We start from the raw sequence: 24,321 nt of genomic DNA on the forward strand, positions 1-24,321 counted from the left end.
ATATTTCAATACGAATATTTGAAGCAGAAACAAAAACAAATTATGTGGAATCATTTACAAATTCTTGAGCATAAGAACGTAATGGAAAGAAGGAAAAGATCACAATCCGGGGGGGGGGGGGGGGCACTTACATTGACGAGTGGATACCATGCGCGACCTTTTTCAAGATAGGGCACGTTACGTACGTAACGTGATAAGGGTGTCAAAAACACAAAAATCATGAAAAAATGGTATCTATTTCGCTAGGAAAGTGACGTGTTTAGGGTCAAATTTGCGGGAATGATTTAACAAAATGAAAATGTTTTATAAAGGATGTCCTTTTTGCCCCCAACACTACGTGATTAGAGTCCGACTTGCGCGAGGTGTGGAAGGTGGGGTCGTAGTAAACCAAACCGAAGGACACGTGACATAACAAAAAAATATCCCTGTACTTGTTTAGGGGTTCAATTGAGGAAATATTTTCCAAGAGTATCGTTTTGTTTCCAATATTTTGTTAAGGGTAGGGTTTCACACGCCAATACTTGTTAAGGGGTGCATTTTTAGAATAAGGAAATTACGTGTTTAGGGTGCTTTTCGAGACCCCATGGTCGCGCATGGTATCCACTCGTCAATGGAAGTGCCCCCCCCCCCCCCCCGGATCACAATATACCGCCTCCATAAAGCCACATATATATAACATTCATTAAACGTAATATTCCAAAATCGTCGTTTTACCGTCTTATTTTTACCATATATAGAGTCATAGTTATATCTGACTCATAATAATAAACGAAAAACGATGATTAACGAGTTAGTTTCCTCATTGACTTTAATTGGTTATCGTTTCTCAGGCAACTTGTCAAAAGTCTATGCGACGTCTTTTGACTGGGAGTCGGGTTTAAAGACGACCTGCGAAGATGCGTCCTTTTACAGCACCTTTTCACCTCATTCCGTAATATTTAGTCAGTGCTGAAATTTAAAGGTCAAGTCCACTTCAGAAAAATGTTGATTTGAAGCAATGGAGAAAAATCAGACGAGCACAATGCTGAAGATTTCATCAAATCGGAAGTAAAATAAGAAAGTTATGACATTTCAAAGTTTCGCTTATTTGAAAAAAATAGTTATATGAACGAGCCAGTTACATCCAAATGAGAGAGTCGATGATGTCACTCACTCACTATTTCTTTTGTTTTTTATCGTTTGAATTTATTTATACAATATTTCAATTTTTACGAATGTGATGATTAGGACCTCCTTGTCTGAAGCACAAAATGTTAAAATAATGGAATTCCACGTGTTTAGGGAGGAATGAAACTTCATTTCACATGACAATGACAAGAAAATCAAAATATTTCATATTTCAAACAATAAAAAACAATAGAAATAGTGAGTGAGTGACATCATCGACTCTCTCATTTGGAAGTAATTTGCTCGTTCATATAACTATTTTTGTAAAATGAAGCGAAACTTTAAAAATGTCATAACTTTCTTATTTTACATCCGATTTTGATGAAATTTTCAGTGTTATGCATGTTGAATTTTTCTCTTTCTATTCAAATCAGGTTTTTGGTGGGGTGGACTTGTCCTTTAGGATCGACAATGAAAAGCCGCTTATCGAATCCCTGCATGGCTCTGCATGAGTTTTGACAAGTTATCTAATGACAACGCGTGGATATATACAAACTGTACATGAAGATAGTTGCGTGTATTATAGGCTTAGATGTAGGAAAATACAATGCAAAATGATTCAAGATAAATCCAATTATAATTTAAGAGTCAGCATATGGAATGAATTGATACATGATTCAGGTTCGAAAAAAATTACAAGAGTTAAATAACAGTAAAAAAAAGTACTACACACATTCTACCGCGGTACAGGATTCAGGGATATTGCCCAGAATAGAATTTATTTTTCTTGTGAGCATGTTTATATAGAAATCTCTCTGATGAGCTTAGGTTGAGCGTGAATTTGTGTAACCCGTATGAGCACACATTTTCGTCTCTTTACAATTTATATTGTAATGATATTCTAATATTAATTTCATGAAAAATGTCAACACTTTACCAATCAATAAATTCAGAAACTAAATTTAGGCTTTATTATCTTGGTTAACTAATTTTGGGTGGGGTTTGGTTTGTGAAAGATATATCACTTTGCAGTATGTTTGAATGGAAATGAAATAAAGAGTTGAATTGATTTGAAAGACCCACACCGAGAAGATGGGTGTTGTGGTGTCTGTAAAATATAGTGTGGGAGTGCATAGGAATCGTTTTCATCTTAAGCTCACCTCCATACATTTTAAGGCCTGCATGCACCCGGAGCCTGCACCTTCTCTTTTAGGTATTTATGATTCCATTAATCCATTCAATATATCGCTGGACTCTGGTGTAGACTCCATATGTGTTTCCACATGAATTACTGGGACCATAGCTGACGATTCCGACTTGCCTATATTTGTCTCGTCCAAGTTTGTTCGCAAACCTTGGAACGACCAATGGGCCACCTGAATCGCCATGGCATGCATCTGCCACCTCATCTCCATCTTGAGATATGAATCCCGCGCAAAATTCAAATGTTGTGATGACTGCAATCCGTATAGAATCCATTTTGTATGTTTCTACACACATATCGTTGCTGACGGGTGGTATGTTGATTTTCAGAAGATCGAACGAGGATTCCCCACCAGATGTAGTAGTACCCCATCCCGTGACTGTTGCGGTCCTGTTGGGACTCACGAACCAGTTAGCTGCACATGAAATATTGAAAAATGAAATCGCATGCATTATATATCATGGTTCCATTCTGTGTGGCAGATTGCTATTACTAAAAGCTTTAGTCACTTTCCTTTAAAGAATAAGAAAAAGGAAATTTAGTTCATTAAGAAAAAAAACAACAAAAAATAAGACAGTACTAGTACACGAATGTTCTTTTACAATAATTTGAATTTGGTTTAGGTAATGTGTTGTTGTTTTGCTTTGTTGCGTCTTCATGTCTTTTTTTGTCACTGCTCACCTTTGATATTAATTTCATTTATTATAATTATTTTTTTATATCTTTATTTCATTATCTTTTTTGTATTGCTGCTTGCTTTTGGCCCATATAGATTTAAGTGTTATACGTTATACTTTTTTTCTTTTTGAGTGGTCCACACTTTACAAGCTTTGCTTTTTAGTGGGCCACTCCATTTTTCCAACATATCTTGCATATTGTTATTATCAAATTGAAAATGTAATCTTCTGTATCAGGTGTATATTCTTTATATTTGGTTTATTTGAATATTTATGTCATTTATATTGCCTGATGTTATGTTTTATATATTGTAATTATTGCATTATAAAATTTGTTGGAAAAATGAATAAATAAATGAATGAATGAATATGACCATGTTTAAAATTCGGAGGGAATATGGAAGAGATTTAAAACCGAATCTGTCTTTCAAATATTCTGGGGTCAAGTTATTTAATACTTTATAAGTGACGAGTAGCAGAGGTATTTTTTGCCTGTCAAATAGTTTGCCAGTCAAGGCGGCTGTTCGTAGAAGTATGAGAGCATGGGTTAACACAGGTTATTATCCGTCCAGCCCTGTTTTTTATTTTCTGCAGTTGTGATAAACTATTTTTGTTGGTAGACTGCCAAATTACATCTCCATAATCAAAATGGGCCAATAAGATAGATTTATATATCAAGTTAAATTCAGTCATGTTCACAAACTGTCTTAATCTATCTAGATAACTGACCATTTTGCTAATCTTGTTACACATCTTTCGATGTGAATATCCCATCATCCCATCGTAATTCATCATCTACATGAATACCAAGATATTTAAAGCTATTTACTTGAGACAGCTGCTGATCTTTACATTTTATATTCAAAAGAGAATGTTTTTTAGGCATGTTGCCGGTTCCAAGTAACATGCATACAGTTTTGTCGTAATTTATCTTTAAATTGTTATTTTTCATCAACGTTACCAGACCTTTAAACTCTTTATTTAGGACATTTTCTAAAACTAAAGGATTTTTATGCGAATAATGAATGACCGTGTCATCTGCATAAAGATGAACTTTGCACTCATCGAAAGCAAAATTTCTGTCATTTATAAAAATGATGAACAACAGTGGTCCCAGTAAAGAACCTTGTGGTACACCTTTAGTAATCGACTTTTCTTCAGAAAGTTAGAATGGTTCTGTTGGATAATTAGTTTGTAAACCATAGTCATTATTTACCTTTGACACCAATAGACTCAAGCTTTGAAATAAGAAGAAAATAGTGTCAACGTAGGAGCCACTATCTATTGCGTTGAACCAGTCATATGTGACTGTGGCTAGTGCGGTTACAGTGGAGTGCTTTGGGCGAAATCCAGACTGATTTTGGCAAAGCAAGGAATGCATCTTCAAATAATCGCGTAACTTCCCTTGAACTATTCTTTCCAAAACTTTGGAGGCAAAAGGTAACGAGTGAGATCGGCCTGTAGTTATTACAATCTAATTTGTCCCACTTTTTTGTGTGTGGGTAGTACTTTTGCCGCTTTCCATTTGTGACCTCAAAGTGGTCATAGTGATGCGGTAGTGATGTAAGGCAAGGACTACTCATCCATTAATGCCTACTCCAAAGACATAATATAAAATGTAGTTTAAAAAATGTTTCACTTCAAAATATAATTTTCTTTCTTGAAAACATAAAACACGCTATACCTTGGTTATATCTTGGATTTTGATACTACCCAAAGGAGAAAATCACGAATCCCTGATACACTCTAAATTCCAAGGATTTAAGATTCAATTCAATTCAATTCATTTATTCAATTCCAATAAAACTTACACATATCATACAATTGCGTAAAAAACTTGAGCAGTGAAAAATTCAAAATATAGTATTGAAATATGATATACAATATAAAAAGAACACATCATTATTGGAATAGGGCGGTCATAAAAAACCAAAAGGAATTGTCTGGATAACCACCCTTGATAACATAGTATAGAATTAGATTAATTCAATTTATAAATCATATTTAAGTAAAAAAAAATTATGAATAGGTAATGGGCATATAATTGTATAATGAAACAAAACAGAACACAACAAGATACAAAGTCCGCACAAACCCAAAACAATAACAGGCAGTGCAGTAAAGACAGAATTTAAGTACTAGTGATTAAATAAAATTTCAATTTCCTTTTGAAAGAATACATTGAGTTGAGAGACTTTATTGCAATGGGGAGATTATTCCACACGACTGGTGCATGATGTCTAAATGAAAATGATATATGATTTTTATTAACAGTCCACAAATGATATTTATTTTTATTTCTTGTGTTATAATCATGCACAGATGAATTTACAATAAGCATCGAAGATAATGATTCATGAAGTAAATTGTGTTTATGTTTGAAAAGTAATATTGCACAGTGATATAAATTCAGTTGAAATACAGTAAGAATATTGAATTTGATAAATAATTCTTTTGAATGGGCTAATCTAGATGAGAATGTACATATGCGAATTATCTTTTTTTGTAACATATATATTGGGTTCAACTTCGTGGGATATGTGTTAGCCCATACTACATTGCAATAAGATATATAGGGTAATATAAGAGTATTATACAGAGTAAAAAGAATTTTTTGGGGTAAAAATATGCTGAGTTTGCGGATGATACCAACATTTTTTGAAATTTTGTTTGTGATATCTAAAATGTGATTTTTCCATGAAAGTTTTTCATCAATTATGACACCTAGAAATTTTAAATGTGCTACACGTTTAATATTATGATTGTTCATTTTGATGTGTAAAAAATCTGAAATATTATGGGAAGTATTACTGAGAGAGAAATATATATAATTTGATTTATCCATATTTAAAGATAGTTTATTAGAATGAAACCAGTCAGTTATGTTTTTGAGCTCAGTGTTTATAACATTATTTAAAGATAGTATTGAATCATCAGAAATTAATATGTTGGTATCATCCGCAAAAAGTAGAAACTTTAATCTATTTGTACAGTTCGGTAGGTCATTTATGAATATTAAAAATAATAGCGGCCCGAGGATTGATCCCTGGGGCACGCCACACAAAACATTCAAAGGTTCAGATAAAACATTGTTAAAAAAACATATTGTAATCGGTTTGATAAGTAACTTTTAAACCAAAGCAGCGGAAGACCCCTTATTCCATAGTACTGTAACTTACGTAATAAGATAGTAAAATCAATGCAATCAAAAGCTTTACTGAGATCTAAAAATATTCCAATTGTATGGTGCTTCTTATTCAATGAGTTAATTATATAATCATGTAAATTGATAACTGCCATTTCAGTTGATACATTTTTTAAAAAACCAAACTGATTATCATTTAAGAGAGAATTGATACATAGAAAATCATATAATCGATTATATACAGTTCTCTCAAGAATTTTTGAGAAAAATGGGAGCAAAGAAATTGGACGATAGTTAGAAATATCATGTAAATCATTTTTTTAAATACAGGAATCACTTTGGAAATTTTCAATTTGGAAGGAACTATACCGGATGATAATGACAAGTTAAATATGTGACATAATGGTTTAGAAATGAGTATAATCGTTTTTTTAATGACTATGGGACTTATACTATCGATTCCACAGCTTCTACTATTTTTCATTTTTTTAACAATATCAAGTATTTCAGTCTCAGTGATAGGTTTAAAAAATAAAGATTTCATACATTCCTGTGGCAAGAATTTGGCATAATCATTATTATCTAAGCAGTTTCCAGATTCATTTATCTTCAATCCAATCTTCACAAAAAAATCATTAAAACTGTTTCCTATATTCTTATCCCCGTGAACATTATTACCATTAACATTTATATAGTTAGGTGGCTTTTTCTTTTTGTTTCCAAGTACTTCTTTAATAATGTTCCATGTTTTTTTCAAATTACCACTAGACTCTCTAAACTTTTGTTCATAAAATCTTTTACGAGCATTCTTTAGTGCTATATTTACAAAATTACGTATTTTCACATATTTTTTCTTAGAAATCTCATTGGGATTTTCACGATATTTTTTAAATAGTCTATTCCTTTTCCTCATCTGTTTTAACAGTGTCAAATCAATCCATGGTTTCTTTGCTTTTCTCTTTTCTTTGGATCTTGAAACTTTTTGAAAGATATTGTTATATAAGTTACTGAATTTCATTAAAAATTTATTATAAACAATTTCAGTGTTTTGACAGAATAATATATCATCCCAATTAGCAATGGCAAGTTTTTCTTTGAAAAGATTGATTGTGTTTTCATTTATGTTTTGGGGTGAATATGTAAAATCTTGTTTAATCAAATTGTATTTTTTAGAAATTTGGAAAACTGGGAAGTGATCAGAAATATCATTTATTAATATACCAGATGAAATATTGGAGTTGAAATTATTAGTAAAAATATTGTCAATTAGGGAAAAGGAAGATTGAGTAATTCTAGATGGTTTATTAATAAGAGGCAAGAAACTGTTGGCATAAATAACACTTAAAAATTGATTAACAGGACCATAATTAGAATATTTCATAAGATCAATGTTAAGGTCCCCCCATTAAGTATGCATGCTTACATTCAGAATTTATTTTTTTTAAACAATCTTCAAAATATTCAGTAAACTCAATTATGTTTGAGGAGGGTTTTCTATAAACAATACCTACAATAACATTTTTAGTTTGTTGAAATGATATTTCAATAAAAAGTGATTCGTAACATTGTGAACAACTTATTAAATCTGTCCGAACAACATAATTTAAGGAATCAGAAATCAGTAAAGCTACTCCTCCTCCTTTCCCTTGACAACGATCAGAATTAACAAATGAATAACCATCAATGTTGAATAAGAGAGGCGTATTGCTATTAATCCAGGTTTCTGAAAATCCATATACAGAAAAGTTAAACGATAAAGTGGATAAATATTCTGATATTGCATCAAAGTTTTTACTTAAACTACGAGAGTTGAAGTGTAAAATACTAAAACTACTATTTATATATTTAAAACTATCTACAAATTGATCATCTGAGAAATATTTACAGTTAAAATCAGTATCCAACTCAAATTCATTGTCTTCATTTGCATTAAAAGTATTATACAATCGATTCAAATCTTGATTATTATAAAGAGGATTGTTATCATAATGATGCATGTTAATGAATTCATCATCATTTATCTCAAAATAAGGAAAAACAGAATGAATACATCTAGAAAAAGGACATTGGCATGTATTGTGAATGTCACATGAGTGAATGTGAATGCCATTGTTAAAGTCTCTGCAAATTGAACATGTAACGTTTGTCTTTATACTACAAGGTTACAATCTACACATAACATTAAATACAAAGTCTCAAAACGTTAAAAGAAAAAGGAAAGTTTAATTACAAAAGAGAGAGAGAGAAAAAATATCAGGAGTCCAATGATTAAAAAGAAAAAAAAAGTGAAACAATAAAAGTCATTAAAAATCGTCCAGGAGTACAAACTTGAGAGAGTTAGATACGATCAATATCTCCTTTTGATCTGATGAGTTTCTTGGTACTTCCACTTGATTTGCTTATAGCAAAGATCCGACCATCCAGGGACCAGGCAGCTTTGATTCGGTCATTGTTCTTCGCTCTCTGTAGTAGGTCAGCATTCGTTGAGGTAAGGTCTTCCAGGATGGCCTTTCTTGTTCCAGCAAGCTTCCGTCGTTGTTTGATGATTTCATCACGTTTACGATATGACTTGAACTTTGCGATGATAGCTCGTGGTCTTCCTTCACGGGATTTCCCAACGCGATGCGACCTCTCCAGATCTTGCTTTGTCATTTCAATTCCCAAGACATCTGACGACAGCTTGACGATATGATCATCGGTGTTCTCATTAGCTACCTCAGGAATACCAAAAAACCTTAAGCAGTTTCGTCGAGAGTACTGTTCCTGCTGATTCAACTTATCTTGCATGCTGGCTACACTGTTGGTGTTAGTTTCAAGTTGATCTTGTAGAGCTTTAATTTCAGTGTTCTTCTGGATGGTAAATTCCATGTCAAGGATACGGGCTTCTTGCTTCTCGATATCTTCTTTCAACTTGTTAAGGTGATTTACTACATGGTTCTCAATAAGGCATATGAGACGTTTGTCTGTGAGGATATCTTTGATTGTAGCTGCAACTAATGCCGACGTTCCCCTTGTTGTTGGTGGTGGAACTTCTTTATCTGCCATCTTTGTAAGTAGGCGATTTAGGCTATAGAGATTACAGCAGTAATCAATAGGCAGATGAGGCAGGATTAAGAAAACAATAGAGTTCCAGGGTAGGGTAACAATACAGTGCAGTGCAGTTGAATGATGACAGCTCTACAGGGTTCACATCAGTAAAGAGATTCACTGCTGACAATTTATGAAGTACATGGGACTGTAGACATTATTTAAGTGAAGTCATCCAAAGTTGAAATCAGCAAAAACAGGTTTATATCCAAAAGAAGTGATAAAAATGTACTCCTGGGTGATGAACACAATAAAACAGCTTAAATAAACATTCCTCACTAATGACAACAAGTTCCAAAAACAAAAACAAATGATGGAAATTGATGAAAATTACGACAGCATTCCACACACCTCAGTCTAGCATTATAACATGTAAGCATTTTGATAAATAGAGATCGACTGTGAATAGTGACCAGCAGAATATTCAGATTTAAACATTGTTGATTTAAATACAAATCTGTTGCGATTTAAAAGTTTATCCTTAAGATTTAAAATAAATTAAAAATTCGGGTGATCACCATTCACAGCCGATCTGGATATTATTTTAAATGCTTTGAATTTAGAGTGTAATAGTTGTAAGGTATATGGGACAGTTGTCCCAAAACTAATTTCTTACCCAGATGCCAATATCTCAGGAGATCTCAACTTTCTTATTGCTAGCCCGATTTCTTTCAAATTTTCACAAATCTCTTTTACTTTTCTTTCTCCTCTCTCGCATATTTATTAGCAAAATTTGATTTCCCCTTTAAAAAAATAATCTAAATTAACAGATTTACCAGTTTTTTTCGATAAAGGTGGTGGGAGACATACGGTCCGAACATGTTCATTGAGCTCTGCTGGACGATCAAGACGTAGGAGAGCAATGTCGTTATGATCTGCGCCGTCATTGGCCTTGTAGTATTTCGGGTGCTTTATCACTTCAACCACATCGAAAGACTGTGCTTCATTCAGATTTTCGTCTGATCGTTTAACCATGCCTGTATTTTGAATATGAGCCAAATTTGGATGGAATAGTGATTGAATAAGGCAAGAAAATGTATTAAGGCACAGGGCTGTCCACGAAGGATTATTCTATTGCTACTGAGGGTGCTGAACATCGTCACAGGGGTCACAGTCCACCAGATGTATAATACGTATGTGCCGCGTTCGAGACCCCCCTTTTCAGCCTAAATTTCCGTTCCAGAGCATCACCAATTTAGAAAGCCATTGGAATTCCTATATACCCGTTCCAGAGACCCTAAATTGGGAGTTTTCTCGTTCCAGTGCGCGCTCATACTCAGCGCAACACATCGGCAAAGTGCCTTTGACTGCGTTCAACGGCAGCCAACGACAGCAATTCGGGGGCCGCTCATTGGTTCATCGGCCAGAAACATCATGGTCAATTTCATGCACATTCCTCAAAACACCGAATGTATGCCACTCAAAAACATTGCATTTTGCCATCGTTGATACTAGAGCAGCTCGGGAGACTCCAGATTTTCGTTATTGGTGGGGCACAGTGGCGGACCGTGACCCCGAAGAGACAAAGTATTGGGGGGCACAGCATTGTTCACAAACAATGCAGTGCCCCCCAATGCTTTGTCTCCTCCGGGTCACGGTTCGCTACTGGTGGGGCACATAGGTATCACTTTAAAATTCGAGTATATACCCATCGGGAGCACAGCACTCCCAGTAACAATACATAATCCTCCGTGGCCAGGTCAATGTAAAGGCAGCAATGTTGGCTAGTGATCCGGGTAGGATCTGCGAGATATTGTTACACATTTTTCCCCTGGACCCCAACCCATCCCCTTTTCGTGACTGAATTCATTTTATTCAACTTAATTAAAAAATCGATTACTCACTTAAAGCATATTGGTTATCCTCAGTACACCGGCGATTTGTTGACTTCTGGCAGGTGCCTTCTTTTATATCTTCTCAGTTCTCACCAGGAGGGATACATTATCATCAGCATAAATCATAATAATAAACCAAATTTGTATAACGCCTTTCCTTAAATGAACCACAGCGCTTACAATTTCAATTATCTAATTAACACAAAAAAAAACATACAATAATACTCCTATATAATGTATATGAAGGCAGTTGCCTCTAACCAAGTACGAGACTTCTTGAAAGATTCAATTGCTGGGAATTGTCTTTATGTGTTGGGAAATGAGTAACTTGTGAAGTTATATGAGGTAGGCCTATTTTATCGCGCTTGGATTATCAGCAGGCATTCTTTGACGTGATGAAAAATCATTTTTTTTACACTGTGCATCAATCCAGATTCAATGCCATCATACCCCCCCCCCCCAAAAAAAAAGAGCTGCCATAAACACACAATTTGTTGTCATCTGGTCGATGCATTGGTTTCTTTTTATTTGAATAGAATACCGCAGATTGGTATACCAGGCAAGCATTCATAACACCAGGGGCGGCGATCCTGTAAGTTCCCTTTCTCGAATCAGTACACCTTTTTACCCAAGAAAAGTGACCTCACCAACGTGTTCTGTACCCCTTTCACCTGAGAAGGACCCGTTTTACGTGTGAGAAAGTGCCCTAAGTGCCCTTTCTAGAAGCAGTGCCCCTTTTTACCCAAGACAAATGCCCCTCACGAACGTGTTCTGTACCCCTTTCACCTGAGAAGGACCCGTTTTACGTGTGAGAAAGTGCCCTCTTGCCTTTTTGTAAGTGCCCTTTCTAGAAGCAGTGCCCCTTTTTACCCAAGACAAATGCCCCTCACGAACGTGTTCTGTACCCCTTTCACCTGAGAAGGACCCGTTTTACGTGTGAGAAAGTGCCCTTTCTAGTAGCAGTGCCCCTTTTTACCCAAGACAAATGCCCCTCACGAACGTGTCCTGTGCCCCTTTCACCCCCGTTTTTATGTGTTAACGGGTGCTATTTTGCCTTCTCATGATGGGTGTCTGTTTTTCATATTAGATACTTTGTCCTTAAAAATCACTTGTGCCAGATCAGCGCCCGATTTCTTTATTCAGCGTTCTGGTTGCTTCTGCAAGTGCATCTTTTATCCTTTCAAAACATGATTTCTCCCTTTCGCTACTTCTTTTTCTTTCGATGATGAAATTCATCCCTTTTAATCTCTAATTAATTGCCCTATTATGCCCTTATGTACTTTTGACAAATGCCCCTATTCTTCTCGGTCTGTTAATGTTCTGATTGCCTCCCAATTCCTTTGAAACAAGTGTTCCTTTAATACGATTCTGGAAACACATTTATAATTGATGAATTTCACATATTTATAATTATCTCGAGGAATACGAGGATGTTGTTATTCGAAACAAAACGCTGCACAGAGTAAAATATAAGCGTGTTCAATGCCCAGAACCTCACGGACATTGTCAACAAATTTGTCGGCAGTAACAGCCAGCCTTTGCAGTACTTTGGCAAAGTCCCATAAATTAAAGAAACATCATCATTGGTAAGAAACAAGAAAATAAAATTCTCATTATTATATGCTACTACTTATGAAGAAGAAACTTGTAAAAATAATCCTACGTGCCTTAAGTTTCAAGAGTCGTGTGAGAATGGTAGATGAGTCGTATTTTTTCTTACTTGTTTTTAAGATAGTGCCCCTTTCGAAAAAAAGATGCCCTTTTTCCCAGTGCCCGCTTCAACTTCGCTCCGCCGCCCCTGCATAACACATTCTTTCAAGGGACTAATTCAATTGCAAAAAAAAGTCATTTGCGAAAAGTTTCTCTTGAACTATTTACGAAATTGCTTTAAAAGGTGATAAGTTTATGTGAACTTACCAAGATAAACAGTTGTTGTTTCTTCTGTCAGATACTTGTTCATGTCTTCGTTGTAACAGTGAGCTGCTGTCATAACCCAGTTCTTGTCAATCAGAGAGCCCCCACATAAAATCTTATGACAATTCGGAAAAAAGTTTGTCAGAGACATACATGAGAGCTTTCTTCCCACGAAGTATTATCTCGCTTTAGAACATAAAAAGCCAACAGGAAAACAATTTACACACTTAAAATGGGCAAAATTAAAAACTGTCCACTGTGTTGGGTAATAATAATACGACGTTGCTTGTATAGCGCATATCACTACCATGCACTACCCATGGGCGTCTCTATGCGATTAATAGGAAAATACAGTGAGTCCCACAAAAAAAAAACAAGTGGAATGCCTCTGGCCGTCTCACCTGCATCACGCGATTCAATTAATATAGCAGCAGTGCTGACTTTAAAGCTACTATAACTCGCACAAGATGTTCAGTGATACTTGGTTACTCTTATATCCACGTTTTATGAACTAGACCAATACACTTACAGAGATAAGATGGTAATTCAACAAAAAAAATTCGGCCAAAGTTCATTGACCTTTGACTTTTGGTCATGTGACCTAAAATGCGCACAGGATGTTCAGTGATACTTGATTACTCCTATGTCCAAGTTTAATGAACTAGACCAATATACTCTCAAAGTTATGATAATTAAACAAATACCCCCAATTTGGCCAAAGATCATTGACCCTAAATGACCTTTGATCTGAATCATGTAACCTGAAACTTGCACAGGATGTTCAGTGATACTTGATTACTATTATGTCCAAGTTTCATGAATCAGATCCATAAACTTTCTAGGTTATGATGGTGATTCAACAGATACCCCCAATTTGGTGGCCAACGTTCATTGACCCTAAATGACCTTTGACCTTAGTCATGTGACCTGAAGCTCATGCAAGATGTTCAGTGATACTTGATTACTATTATGTCCTAGTTTCACGAATCAGATCCATAAACTTCCAAAGTTATGATGTTAATTCAACAGATTCTCCGAATTCGGTCAAAGTTCATTAACCCTAAATGACCTTTGACCTTGGTCATGTGACATGAAACTCAAGCAGGATGTTCAGTAATACTTGATTAACTTTATGGCCAAGTTTCATGAACTAGGTCTATATACTTTCTAAGTTATGCTGTCATTTCAAATACATAACCTTCGGTTAAGTTTTGGTGTTGACGCCGCCACCGCCGCAAAAGCGGCGCCTATAGTCTCACACTGCTATGCAAGTGAGACAAAAACGAAACCGAGATTTATCGATGATTTATCACAACTTAATCACAAATACAATAGACAAGTGACCTTCCATTGTAAAGCTTAGAACCCCCTCTTTCATTTAAAATTACTGAGATGATTCCTCATTCACGCATGAGTGAGCAAAAACAATTTGGATAAAGGATACCAAAAACTAATTTGGCGGGGATATCTGAATTAAAAAAAAATCACATTCCTTAATCCTTGATACCTTAATCACAGAAAATGCCAAGAAATAAAAAGTTATGTTCCCTCGAAACAATGCTTTTATTTCCATAATTTCATTAAATAAACATGTTTTTTACCGGTTTCCCACAAGAAGCTATCGCACGGTTAACAAAAGACTCAATGCATGGCTGATCGTCAACAAAACGGAATGACTTATCCCGAATAGGTCTGACTTCTGTTAGAAATATCCATGGAAACTTTTATAGAAAAGGTGACCCTTACATCATCGTTAGTGTTATCGTAGAGGGCTGCTTGCCATGGCCATTCACCCAGACTGGACTCGTCACCTTGTGTGATGCGAGACGCTGCACTTGGATTACTCAGTCCACACTCCTCATAGGCTGTAACAGAAGCATATGAACAAATTATTCATTCGGGATTTGGAGGTCATTTGAATGACATTTAATGTAAATTTCATAATTAGATTGAAAACAACTGAATGAAATAAAGAAATTGATTTGCTATACACACAGTCTTCGCATAGTACATTATGAACCATGAACAACACATTAAAGCGCTGTGCTCATGTCTTCCTTATTTGTTTTCCAAAAAAACACACAAACAAACCGACATAGAAAACATTTCGTACAGAAACTTCAAGAGAGCACTTACCTGTTTGCGAATCAGTTACGGCATCTACAAGCTGGTCCAGTACAATGTAATTTTCGATATAGAAGACGTGATCACTCTTATTAACAGAAGCGATTTTCGCAAGTGCTTCCTTGTCCGTATGAGGGCTTATTCCAATGCAGTGAATCTTCACGTTCAAACTTTCCTTTAATTCGTCCGCCCGGTGCGACGGTTCACCCCCAATATTACTGAAACCTGGTGAGGTAAAACAACATGAATCAGAATTGTGAATTTGGTGATTTGAAGGAAAGGGAATATGGAAGATTTGCTCATCAGTGACTTTCCAAATTCAAACTTAAGGACGTTCCACAGTTAAAATGAAGTCCATGTCATTTTCATCAAATTTTGCAGAGAGTTACTATGGTATCTATGCATTATGAAAAGAAATAATAAAGGTTCATGTGCTTATTTTTTTTCGACGGGACTTCAAAGTCACCATGAATGATGAGAAATGTTGCGCAATCAAAAGAATTGTGCCTCTTATTACACCAAACGAGTTTAAGTCATCTTTACTCTGTCGATATTGCATCAAACTTTCAGGATATGTAACTAAGTAGATACCAAAGTAGGAGAAAGTATTTTGCTTGGCAAAACTATATCTACTTGGAGTCAGCAGCGCCCTCATTTGACAAGAATTGTGCTTAAACTTTCACGAAAAAAAATCTTCAAAAGACTTAAATCGACTAAAAAAAAACTGTACTTTATTAAAAATCCATTTCATTTACATTAAATTCGGCTAAAACTTTTATCCTACTCTCTAGATGTGTTGAACAATTTGTTCTAAAGATGTTAAAACATTAAAAATATGCATGGGATCCATTTGCTAGTCTTTGCACTATCAGGCCCGTATTCTGAAGTCAGGTTTAAACCCTGGTTTAAAGTTGTGGTTTAACCATGAAGAGCTAATTGGGGCACAAATCCCAAACAGTACACATTCAATTTATTAACTCATGTGACACCAGAATTGTGCATAATTGTTTGGGAATGATAACTGAAGTATTTTTTTCATTATGAAAGCAAGCCAAAGGAAACAAAATAGTAAACATAAGAAATACACAATACAAACAGAATTTTCGAATTGTTGGCTCTCCCTCAAGAGTTAGACCGTGGTCTAAGTTAAAACCGACTTCAGATTGCGGGCCTCAGTGTCCAAACTGTTGTGAGTTGGCTTGAAACAGTCTAAAATGCGCCTAAAACGGGCAATAGTCTTATACCGTTCAAAATGTCTAAAATACGAATGGTTCCATAGTTCTGCTCCCAAACATTAAAAATCCATGTCATTTCCATCACACTTTCCAGATTTGTAGACAAATATATTTTAAAGACATTAAAGCATTAAAAACATGGGGTCCACGTGCTCTTTATTTAAATTATCAGTGCCCAAACTACTGCAATTTAGCTGGAAACCGTCCCAAAAAGTCTGATAAAACTGTCTAAAATGCAAATGGTTCCGTAGTTTTTCTCCCAAACATTGAAAATCCATGTCTTTTTCATCATACTTTGAACATAGATACTTTAGTAGATACTTTAGCACCTGAATATTTCAAATATGTAAAAATCAACATGTGTCCATGACAGGTGCCTAATTTTTCTGTAGAGCTTCAAAATTCACCCGAAGGGGTGTTCTTAAGAATTGTGCATTCAAAATAATTTGGCATTTTTAGACCTCACGAGATCACAACAATGAGTTTAGACCTTACTCAGTCGAAATCCATTAAATTTTATCAAATTTCGCAATATAATTAATAATTGTATACTTAATAAGATGGATAATCTCTTGATATTGCTATTTGTTTGTAAGTCTAATAACACTCTCAGTTCTTGGAAATTGCGCGAAATATAGCAAAAACATAATCTCAAAAACGTGAAATATCAATAACAAACTTGAGAAGTAAAAGAAATACTGCACTTCAATCAAAACCCATGTCATTTTCACCAAACTTGGCAAAGTTGTAGAGGAAGGTATACCTTAGAGGTGCAAATATAAAAAAAATATGGGTTCATATACTTCTTTTCAAATTATCAACACTTTTATTAGAGCAAATGTGTTTTTTTTTTCTAAACACAAAAAAAACACGCCAAAATTTGTGTATCTATGTGAGGAAGATTCTTTACCACTCTATCTTTTATTCGAACCCGGGGTCATAATATTCATCATACTTTGCAGCGCTACTGAGTAAATTATTTTGAAATTGTAGAGGTATTTAAAAAACAGGTCCATGGAATAATTCCAGTTTATTAGCTTTATACAATAACACATCGGATCTGCAGGTAGTGTAGATAGGTTCCTAAGGGGGGGAATAAGCTTTTATCTAGAGCTGATTAATCACCTGTCAACGCGCGGAGTGTAACATAATGCGCACAAACATAAGTGTGAAAAGATCTGTGGAGAGATCAGTGTTCGGCGATTTTGGCTCATCACAGAGATACGATCTTACGTACATGCAATGATCGTAGAACATTTTTCTTCGATTGATTCCATTGACTACAATGTACAATCAGTCGTAAAAATCAAGCTCCGATCAATCACTAAACTTTGTGTTACGGGACCCAGGTCTACGTACCGTCTGTTATCACAAATAGGATTCGTTTTCTGTCAGCTTCTGTGGTTACGTCATGTGTAGCTACGATCATATCCTTGATTTTTAGTAGAGCCTCAGGTAAATTCGTTCCTTTTCCTGTAACATGAAAATCGAGTAAATTCACCATATTATCGTAGGAGTGTTATTTTGAGGTCAGTTATCAATTAATTCCCTTGTTTGTCAAGCTTATTTTGCAATTTACATGTATGGCAAGATATTTTTCATGCTTTTGTCAGCCTAGAATGTATCCTCATTACCAGCAGTATAATAATGGCATGCCGTCATATAATACGAGTTCACAGTAAGAAAAACAGGTTCAACTTTGCAACTTTGCAAAGGTGCAGATCAAATGTCACACTGGGAGCACAATTGTAACTTTTTTGGAAAGACGCAACTTTGCACCTTTCCAAAAAAAGGTGCAAATTTGCACATACAAGGTGCAGAATTGCACCCCAAATGTTCCTATTTGCACCTTCAGGAGAACTACAAAGTTGTACCTATCCAAAAAGATATTAAGTTGTGCCGTAAAGGTTCTCCCATTGTGACATCTAGTCTGCACCTAGGTTGAACCTATCAAGAAGCCCACGGATCCAACGGTTCCTGCCTCAGTTTCCTATATTAGGATGCCCGTTTGGCCAAATTTCAGGTGGTTAAGGAACTCTTCTGCGATGCACATAATCAGAGTCAGTGATTTATAACTCCAGCTATTCAATTCCGCAATAATTAACTGGCACAAACAGGAAAGAAATAGTAGGTCATAAGTATATTGGGTAACACACTTTTATATTTGCAAAGTTTGGTTCCCCGAATGTAGGGATTTATAAAAAGCTGATTGAACGGTTACTAAAATAACCATCTTTGCCAAATGACCTGATTCCCCAAGTAAAACTAAAAAAAATCAAAAATAGTAATGACAAGCGTAACCTGTTCATAATATTCAAATTATGGAATTATTTTGTTAATTTGCAGACCCCTCAACACATACGATTTCTGCATACTATTCCCAGACCCTATAAACTCTATACATTATTTAGGAGCAATCTCACAAGTATAAATATAGTTTTATTGTCATTACACGTATACATAACGCACAGTCTTACACACAAAAAAATCATTTAAATGTTACTGAGTTTGTTTATATACTTGTATTCTGGGATTTCACCTTTGAGCAGAACACTTTCATAATTATTGATAATATAATTTTATTACACTTTTTCTCGGTATGAAGTTAGTCTGCTGTGCAAACCCTTCAGTCCAGTTAAGGGTCTGAATTTGCATCCTATATAATCCCTTGTGTACTGAAGGCCCTAATTGAAACAGCCAGTTTCATATATGCTAGTCTTTGCGTGAAGACTCACTTGTTGAGTTTCGATAAGGGTCTATGACTGCAGAATAGTCTAGAGTCGGTTTCACAAGTATAACAAGGGCATACCAACCTGTATATTCAACACGGTTATTAATAGCAGTTATTACATCATCTGATGATGTGAACTCCGTGACATCGAACACTTCAGTTGCTACCGATGAGTAGGTCACCACCCCGACTCGGGTTCCACTGGATGTACCTGTAACGTTAAGCTGCAAAAATATAAATTATCAAAGGTAGGAGTTAACATTACAAAGGTCTTATTCAACCACAAAAAAAGATGAAAAACACTCGGTAAAAGATAATAAGATAATCAAGTTCGTGAGGACACATTCACGATATCTGCCAAACTTTGTGATTTACTAGATCTCTAGACCTGGGAGCACTAGTGTAGCTACGGGGGGGGGGGCTGACGAGTCGCAACCCATGCAAAAAACGTATCCATGCCCCCCCCTCCCCCTGACGAGCTTGAAGACCCCCTTTTTTTTGCTTGTCAACGTTTTTGGCCGACGGCCCCCCCCTCTGGAAAGTCCAAGGTACGCTACTGCCTGGGAGAAATAGAATAATATAACACATGTTAGGTAAGGCTGTAAGCGATGAAATTTAGATCGTGTTTCCGGTCACTTTATATTTCATCTTATTGAAACACTAAATAATGATTTTCGGGCGCATTTTTTTTCTTCCGACTTTTCATGTCTGTAACATATCACATACCCCGGTGACAAGTTGGGCCTTGCAGCACAGATTTTTTTAACCCCAATAAAACTTTTACCCGAAACATCTTTAATGCAACCTCACTGAAATTGACGAATGGGGCATTTCAAGAAACTTACGTTTAATTCCAAAACAATCGTAAGTCCAAAACTCAAGTAAAAGTCATTTGATTACCTATGATTAAACGCAGATTTAAAATATACATTTGCTTTTACTTTCACTGCATAATCCCCATTACGCTTGAATTTAGGAATTGCGCTTAAATTGCATTTGAACTTATTTTGCGACGCAAACGAAAATTAAAAATTTCGTTTAAAATGTTATTACTTTCTGAACTAAACCCCTTCTTATATACCTAACCTGCATGGAGGTAAGAATTTTTGCCGAATTTCTTTTTCATTAGGATCAAAAGCTTAAATTGTGGAAGAAACTTATTTGTTATAAGCTACTGAATTCCTTGCATCTGATTACTCAGAGCAGATTTGGTCAAGTGAAAATCACAAAATAATTTTGTATGGTAAGAAATGCTTGTATTACCTGGTTCACTAAAATTTCAAACAAAATTTTAGAAATTTACGCAGCAACCAGGTAATGCTCAATTTCAAATGTCTCATGATTAAAACTTAATTTTCATTGCTTAGATTTACAAGACATTTGATAAATCCTCTTTTAACTCTTAAAACAGTCAGAGGTTCATATATTAGACCAGGTTATAAAAAAACCTGTTTTTATGTATATATCTCCAGGAAAGCGGATTACTAATTCTAACTAATTTGTGGGTCAATATAATTTCATAATAAGAGTTGGAATCAATATTGCAATATTGATTCCAACTCTTATTATGAAATTATCCCTGCATTTTCAAGCTTTCATACCTTTCCAACTAGATTAGTGGCAAACTTTATTCCTTTCCTGAAATTTGCCGACCCAACGCTGTTCGATGCATCAAACGCAAAGTAAATGTCTTGTCCAGACGACAGATCAATTGTGCGTTTTCTTCGCGCACCTGAGTTGGAGGTCGTGTTGTCCAACACAGAGCCGCTGTCGATCATGATTTCGTCGAACGTCTTCCCTAGTCCATCCTTTACTCGAGAAAATTCATCGAACTCATTTCGACCTTACAAAAAACAGGAAGATATTTCAGCTTCATCAGTACTATCTAAATCGGTGGGGGGGTCACTCTTTGGCTCGTAATTCTTTTTGGTGATTCCTATGGATCTGTCCCTGATTAAATTGGATTATAATTATGAAGCTCACCTTACAGTTGGCTAAGAAAAATCGCTTCAAGAACATTATAAAAAAACATTCCCTGTGTAAAGGGGACATTGGAAGCTTTACACTACATGGCATAATTCAATATGCAATCCTACTCTACGTAAACACGCGTTGAGTGCCTACTATTTTTTATATACGGAACATAAATATCACATTTCACTCTTATGAAGGTGTACTTGTAACGATCGAGGCGAATGACAATTAAACACGTCGTTGGAAAATTAGATACACATCAGTGAAAAATAGCATTCAATTTCTGCTCCTGTATATTTAAGCGCAATGAAAATAAGTTCAGCTAATGCACACACCTGTTTTTCATTAACAGTTTGGTTTGAACTATTTCCCCCCCGGGGGGTAGTTCCATTGACGAGTGAATACCATGCGCGACCAAGGGGTTTCGAAAAGCACCCTAAACACATATTTTCCACTTTATGAAAATGCACCCCTTAACAAGTACTGGCGTGTGAAACCATACACAAAAACGGTACTCTTGGCAAGTTCCCTGAATTGATATTTGGGACCTTTCGCAATCTTCACCGACGCTAATATTGGGGTCCCCTTACACAAAAGTTAACGCTTAATCATACACTTGATTTTTATGATTGATTGTACATTATAGTCAATAGAATCAAACGTAGAAAACTGCTGTACGATCAATGCTAAACTTTGTGTTACAGGGGGGTTACAGGCCCTACAGATCTGCTTTTCGTGTGCAAAATCCTTTCCCGCGACACCCGCACTATATACATACATGTATATTATGACTGATGGCTGGAGATATTCGAAATGCAGGACCTAAAATAGATTATGACATGGATAAGAAAGTGGTTTTTCAAACAGATCGAGTACATATTGAATGAGGAAAAACTTACTGAATGAACGCTTAGATATAGATCATTACAGTCCATCGAATCGATATTGCATTTAATGTGGATTATTGGTGGATCACTGGCAATTGATTTCATGGGTCAGATCAACCTCTCTCACTAGCCAAAACCATTTCTGTACACAGCATATACATGTACAATACGTTTAAGCACGGACCCTATAGGGTCCATGGTTTGAGCTAACGGGTTTCTTTGTTTTATTGTGTACGCCTTCTACACAAACGATACGCCTCTAGCACACGATGTAATGGGCATTATGTTTTACTTTCCCCAGAAATGGGATTAGATTCAAATTCCGGGGGGACCACTTCCATTGATAAGTGGATACCAGGCGCGACAATGGAGTTTCGAAAAGCACCCTAAACAATGGAAGTAAGTCTTTTTCATATTATGAAAATGCATCTCTTAATTAGTATTTGGATTGTGACACCCTACAAGTATTGGATATGTCAGTATCCCTTTTTCAGCATTTTAAACATCGTTTTGACACCCTTATAACGCTACATAGGTCTATACGTAATGTACTTGCCCACTCTGTCCCCTTTTGCGCGTGGTTGCTCTTGGTATCCACTAATCAATGGAAGTGGGCCCCCGGGCGGCCTCTCGAGCTCTAGGAGTCAAATGTGGCTTTGGAAAGTCGTCCTCAATCGGATATATCGCTGTTACCATAGTCGCAACCAGAATTTTGCACACGAAACGCATATTGAACGTTTCCGTCGCAGATGCGAAACGAAAAAAAAATCTCATGTCACCAGTGGCGGCACTAAGGGGGGCATGGGGGGGCATTTGCCCCCCCCCACTCAGAAGCTTTGCCCCCCAGAAATTTTGAGGACTTAAAAGAAAATTATACAGTAATTTGTAAATAAGTAGATGCTGTCGTACTACATATTCAAGCTCAGCTGTGAAGTGCTCTAAAATACCATTTTCTGCTCTTCAAAACTTGAAAATTTTCTCACTTAGTCGCTGTTGGCTTCCTCGCACACTATTAGTTTGTAATAAGTTTATATCGCTTGTTATATCTTGCATTAAGGCAGACATTTCAATGTGTGATACACAAGCTAATGTAAGTGTTAAACTACAGTACATGGCGTGTATTCTGTCGTCAGCAATGTTTATTCTTTGGGGGGGGGGCGTGGAGGACAAATACTCAAAGTCTGCCCCCTTCCTTGAAATAAATATGCATCTACTCATGTAAAATTTGGATTAAACTCATCGATTTGCTTCATTAACAAATAAGAATGCTTGAACTCTTCGTTCATAATTTGTCACCGTCATGGTTTTTAGTGAAAAAGTAAATAGGCTATGTAAAGATGTGCAATCTGCGATGGGTGTTCTGTCCCCTCCCTCTTAAATTTTCGACCTTTCCACGAGGGGAATGTCTGTATCTATTAGGCTATATTCTCATAACAAGACACCCAACTATAGTATATTTGAAAATAAACTTTACCCTGTGTATTAAAAACTTTCCTGTCTTCGGAAGAAAATTATTAGGCCTATGTATGAAAAAAATAAGATATGAAAAAGAGAACAGAAATTAAATATTGAAGTCTTTTACAATGCGATCATGCATTTTTTCTGATGTGATACAAAAATGTAAAAGTAGAATAGGTCTACGCCTTAAGATTACATATATGTAAATGTTAAGTTCATGATCTAGTTTTGATCAATAACTTTGCTCCATTAAGCATTACCTGATTTTACAAAAATTTCTGTTTATATCAAGTGTAACAAAAAAATGTTTATTGGGGCCACTAAAACTCGCGCTTCGCGCTCGATTTTTCCACACATGCAAAAAAATTTTTGACTGCCCTTGCCCCCCCAATATTTTCTTTTGCCCCCCATTTGCCCCCCCACTTTGAAAATCCTGGTGCCGCCACTGCATGTCACACAATTTGCATTGCCGGCTAGAGTTTTACGACGGGCCCAAAAAGTCTCTTCCAAAATCAACTACCGTTGTAAAGTAGCGTCCGCGTCCTCAAACGAAAGGTCGGGAATTTCATCGTTGTCGCGGACGTCGGTCGTCGGCCTATCTTAACCCACATCATTGGGTTTGGTACAGCCCCACCTCCCACATCTCGCCCAAATCGTACTCTAAACACGTAGTGTTGACTCTCGGGGCAAAAGTACATCATTTATAAATCATTTTATCGATTTTCATTTCATCGATTGTGATATTATACAACAGATTCATTTTACCCATGCATCTTGGCATCTCTCCAGTCCAGCCTTCACTATAGGTACACATCCTCTCCTTAGATCCCACCATCTGGTAACCAGGGTCACATTGGAATACGACATTGGTATTCTCCCTGTACTCCGGAGAGAATTCTTTCGAACCGTGTATGGGGTTTCCCAAGGCGGGGCAGTGGTACTC

At 36.0% G+C, this 24,321-nt stretch overlaps 1 protein-coding gene across 1 annotated transcript in view; it reads right to left on the reverse strand.

Moving 5' to 3' along the window:
• Positions 1–1,619: 1,619 nt before the first annotated feature.
• Positions 1,620–24,321, reverse strand: part of LOC121428574 (complement C2-like) — a 35,816-nt gene continuing 13,114 nt past the window's right edge. The window contains exons 9-17 of the mRNA XM_041625287.1: positions 24,144–24,320; positions 20,661–20,902; positions 19,142–19,283; positions 17,688–17,801; positions 15,106–15,318; positions 14,716–14,834; positions 12,973–13,084; positions 9,997–10,197; positions 1,620–2,726 (exon numbers count right to left, since the gene is read on the reverse strand). Coding sequence (XP_041481221.1) covers positions 2,317–2,726; positions 9,997–10,197; positions 12,973–13,084; positions 14,716–14,834; positions 15,106–15,318; positions 17,688–17,801; positions 19,142–19,283; positions 20,661–20,902; positions 24,144–24,320 — 1,730 coding nt within the window. The 3' untranslated portion in view covers positions 1,620–2,316. The remainder of the gene's footprint in view (positions 2,727–9,996; positions 10,198–12,972; positions 13,085–14,715; positions 14,835–15,105; positions 15,319–17,687; positions 17,802–19,141; positions 19,284–20,660; positions 20,903–24,143; position 24,321) is intronic.

The sequence above is a fragment of the Lytechinus variegatus genome, chromosome 15, assembly GCF_018143015.1.
Source record: "Lytechinus variegatus isolate NC3 chromosome 15, Lvar_3.0, whole genome shotgun sequence".
Lineage (NCBI taxonomy): Eukaryota > Metazoa > Echinodermata > Echinoidea > Temnopleuroida > Toxopneustidae > Lytechinus > Lytechinus variegatus.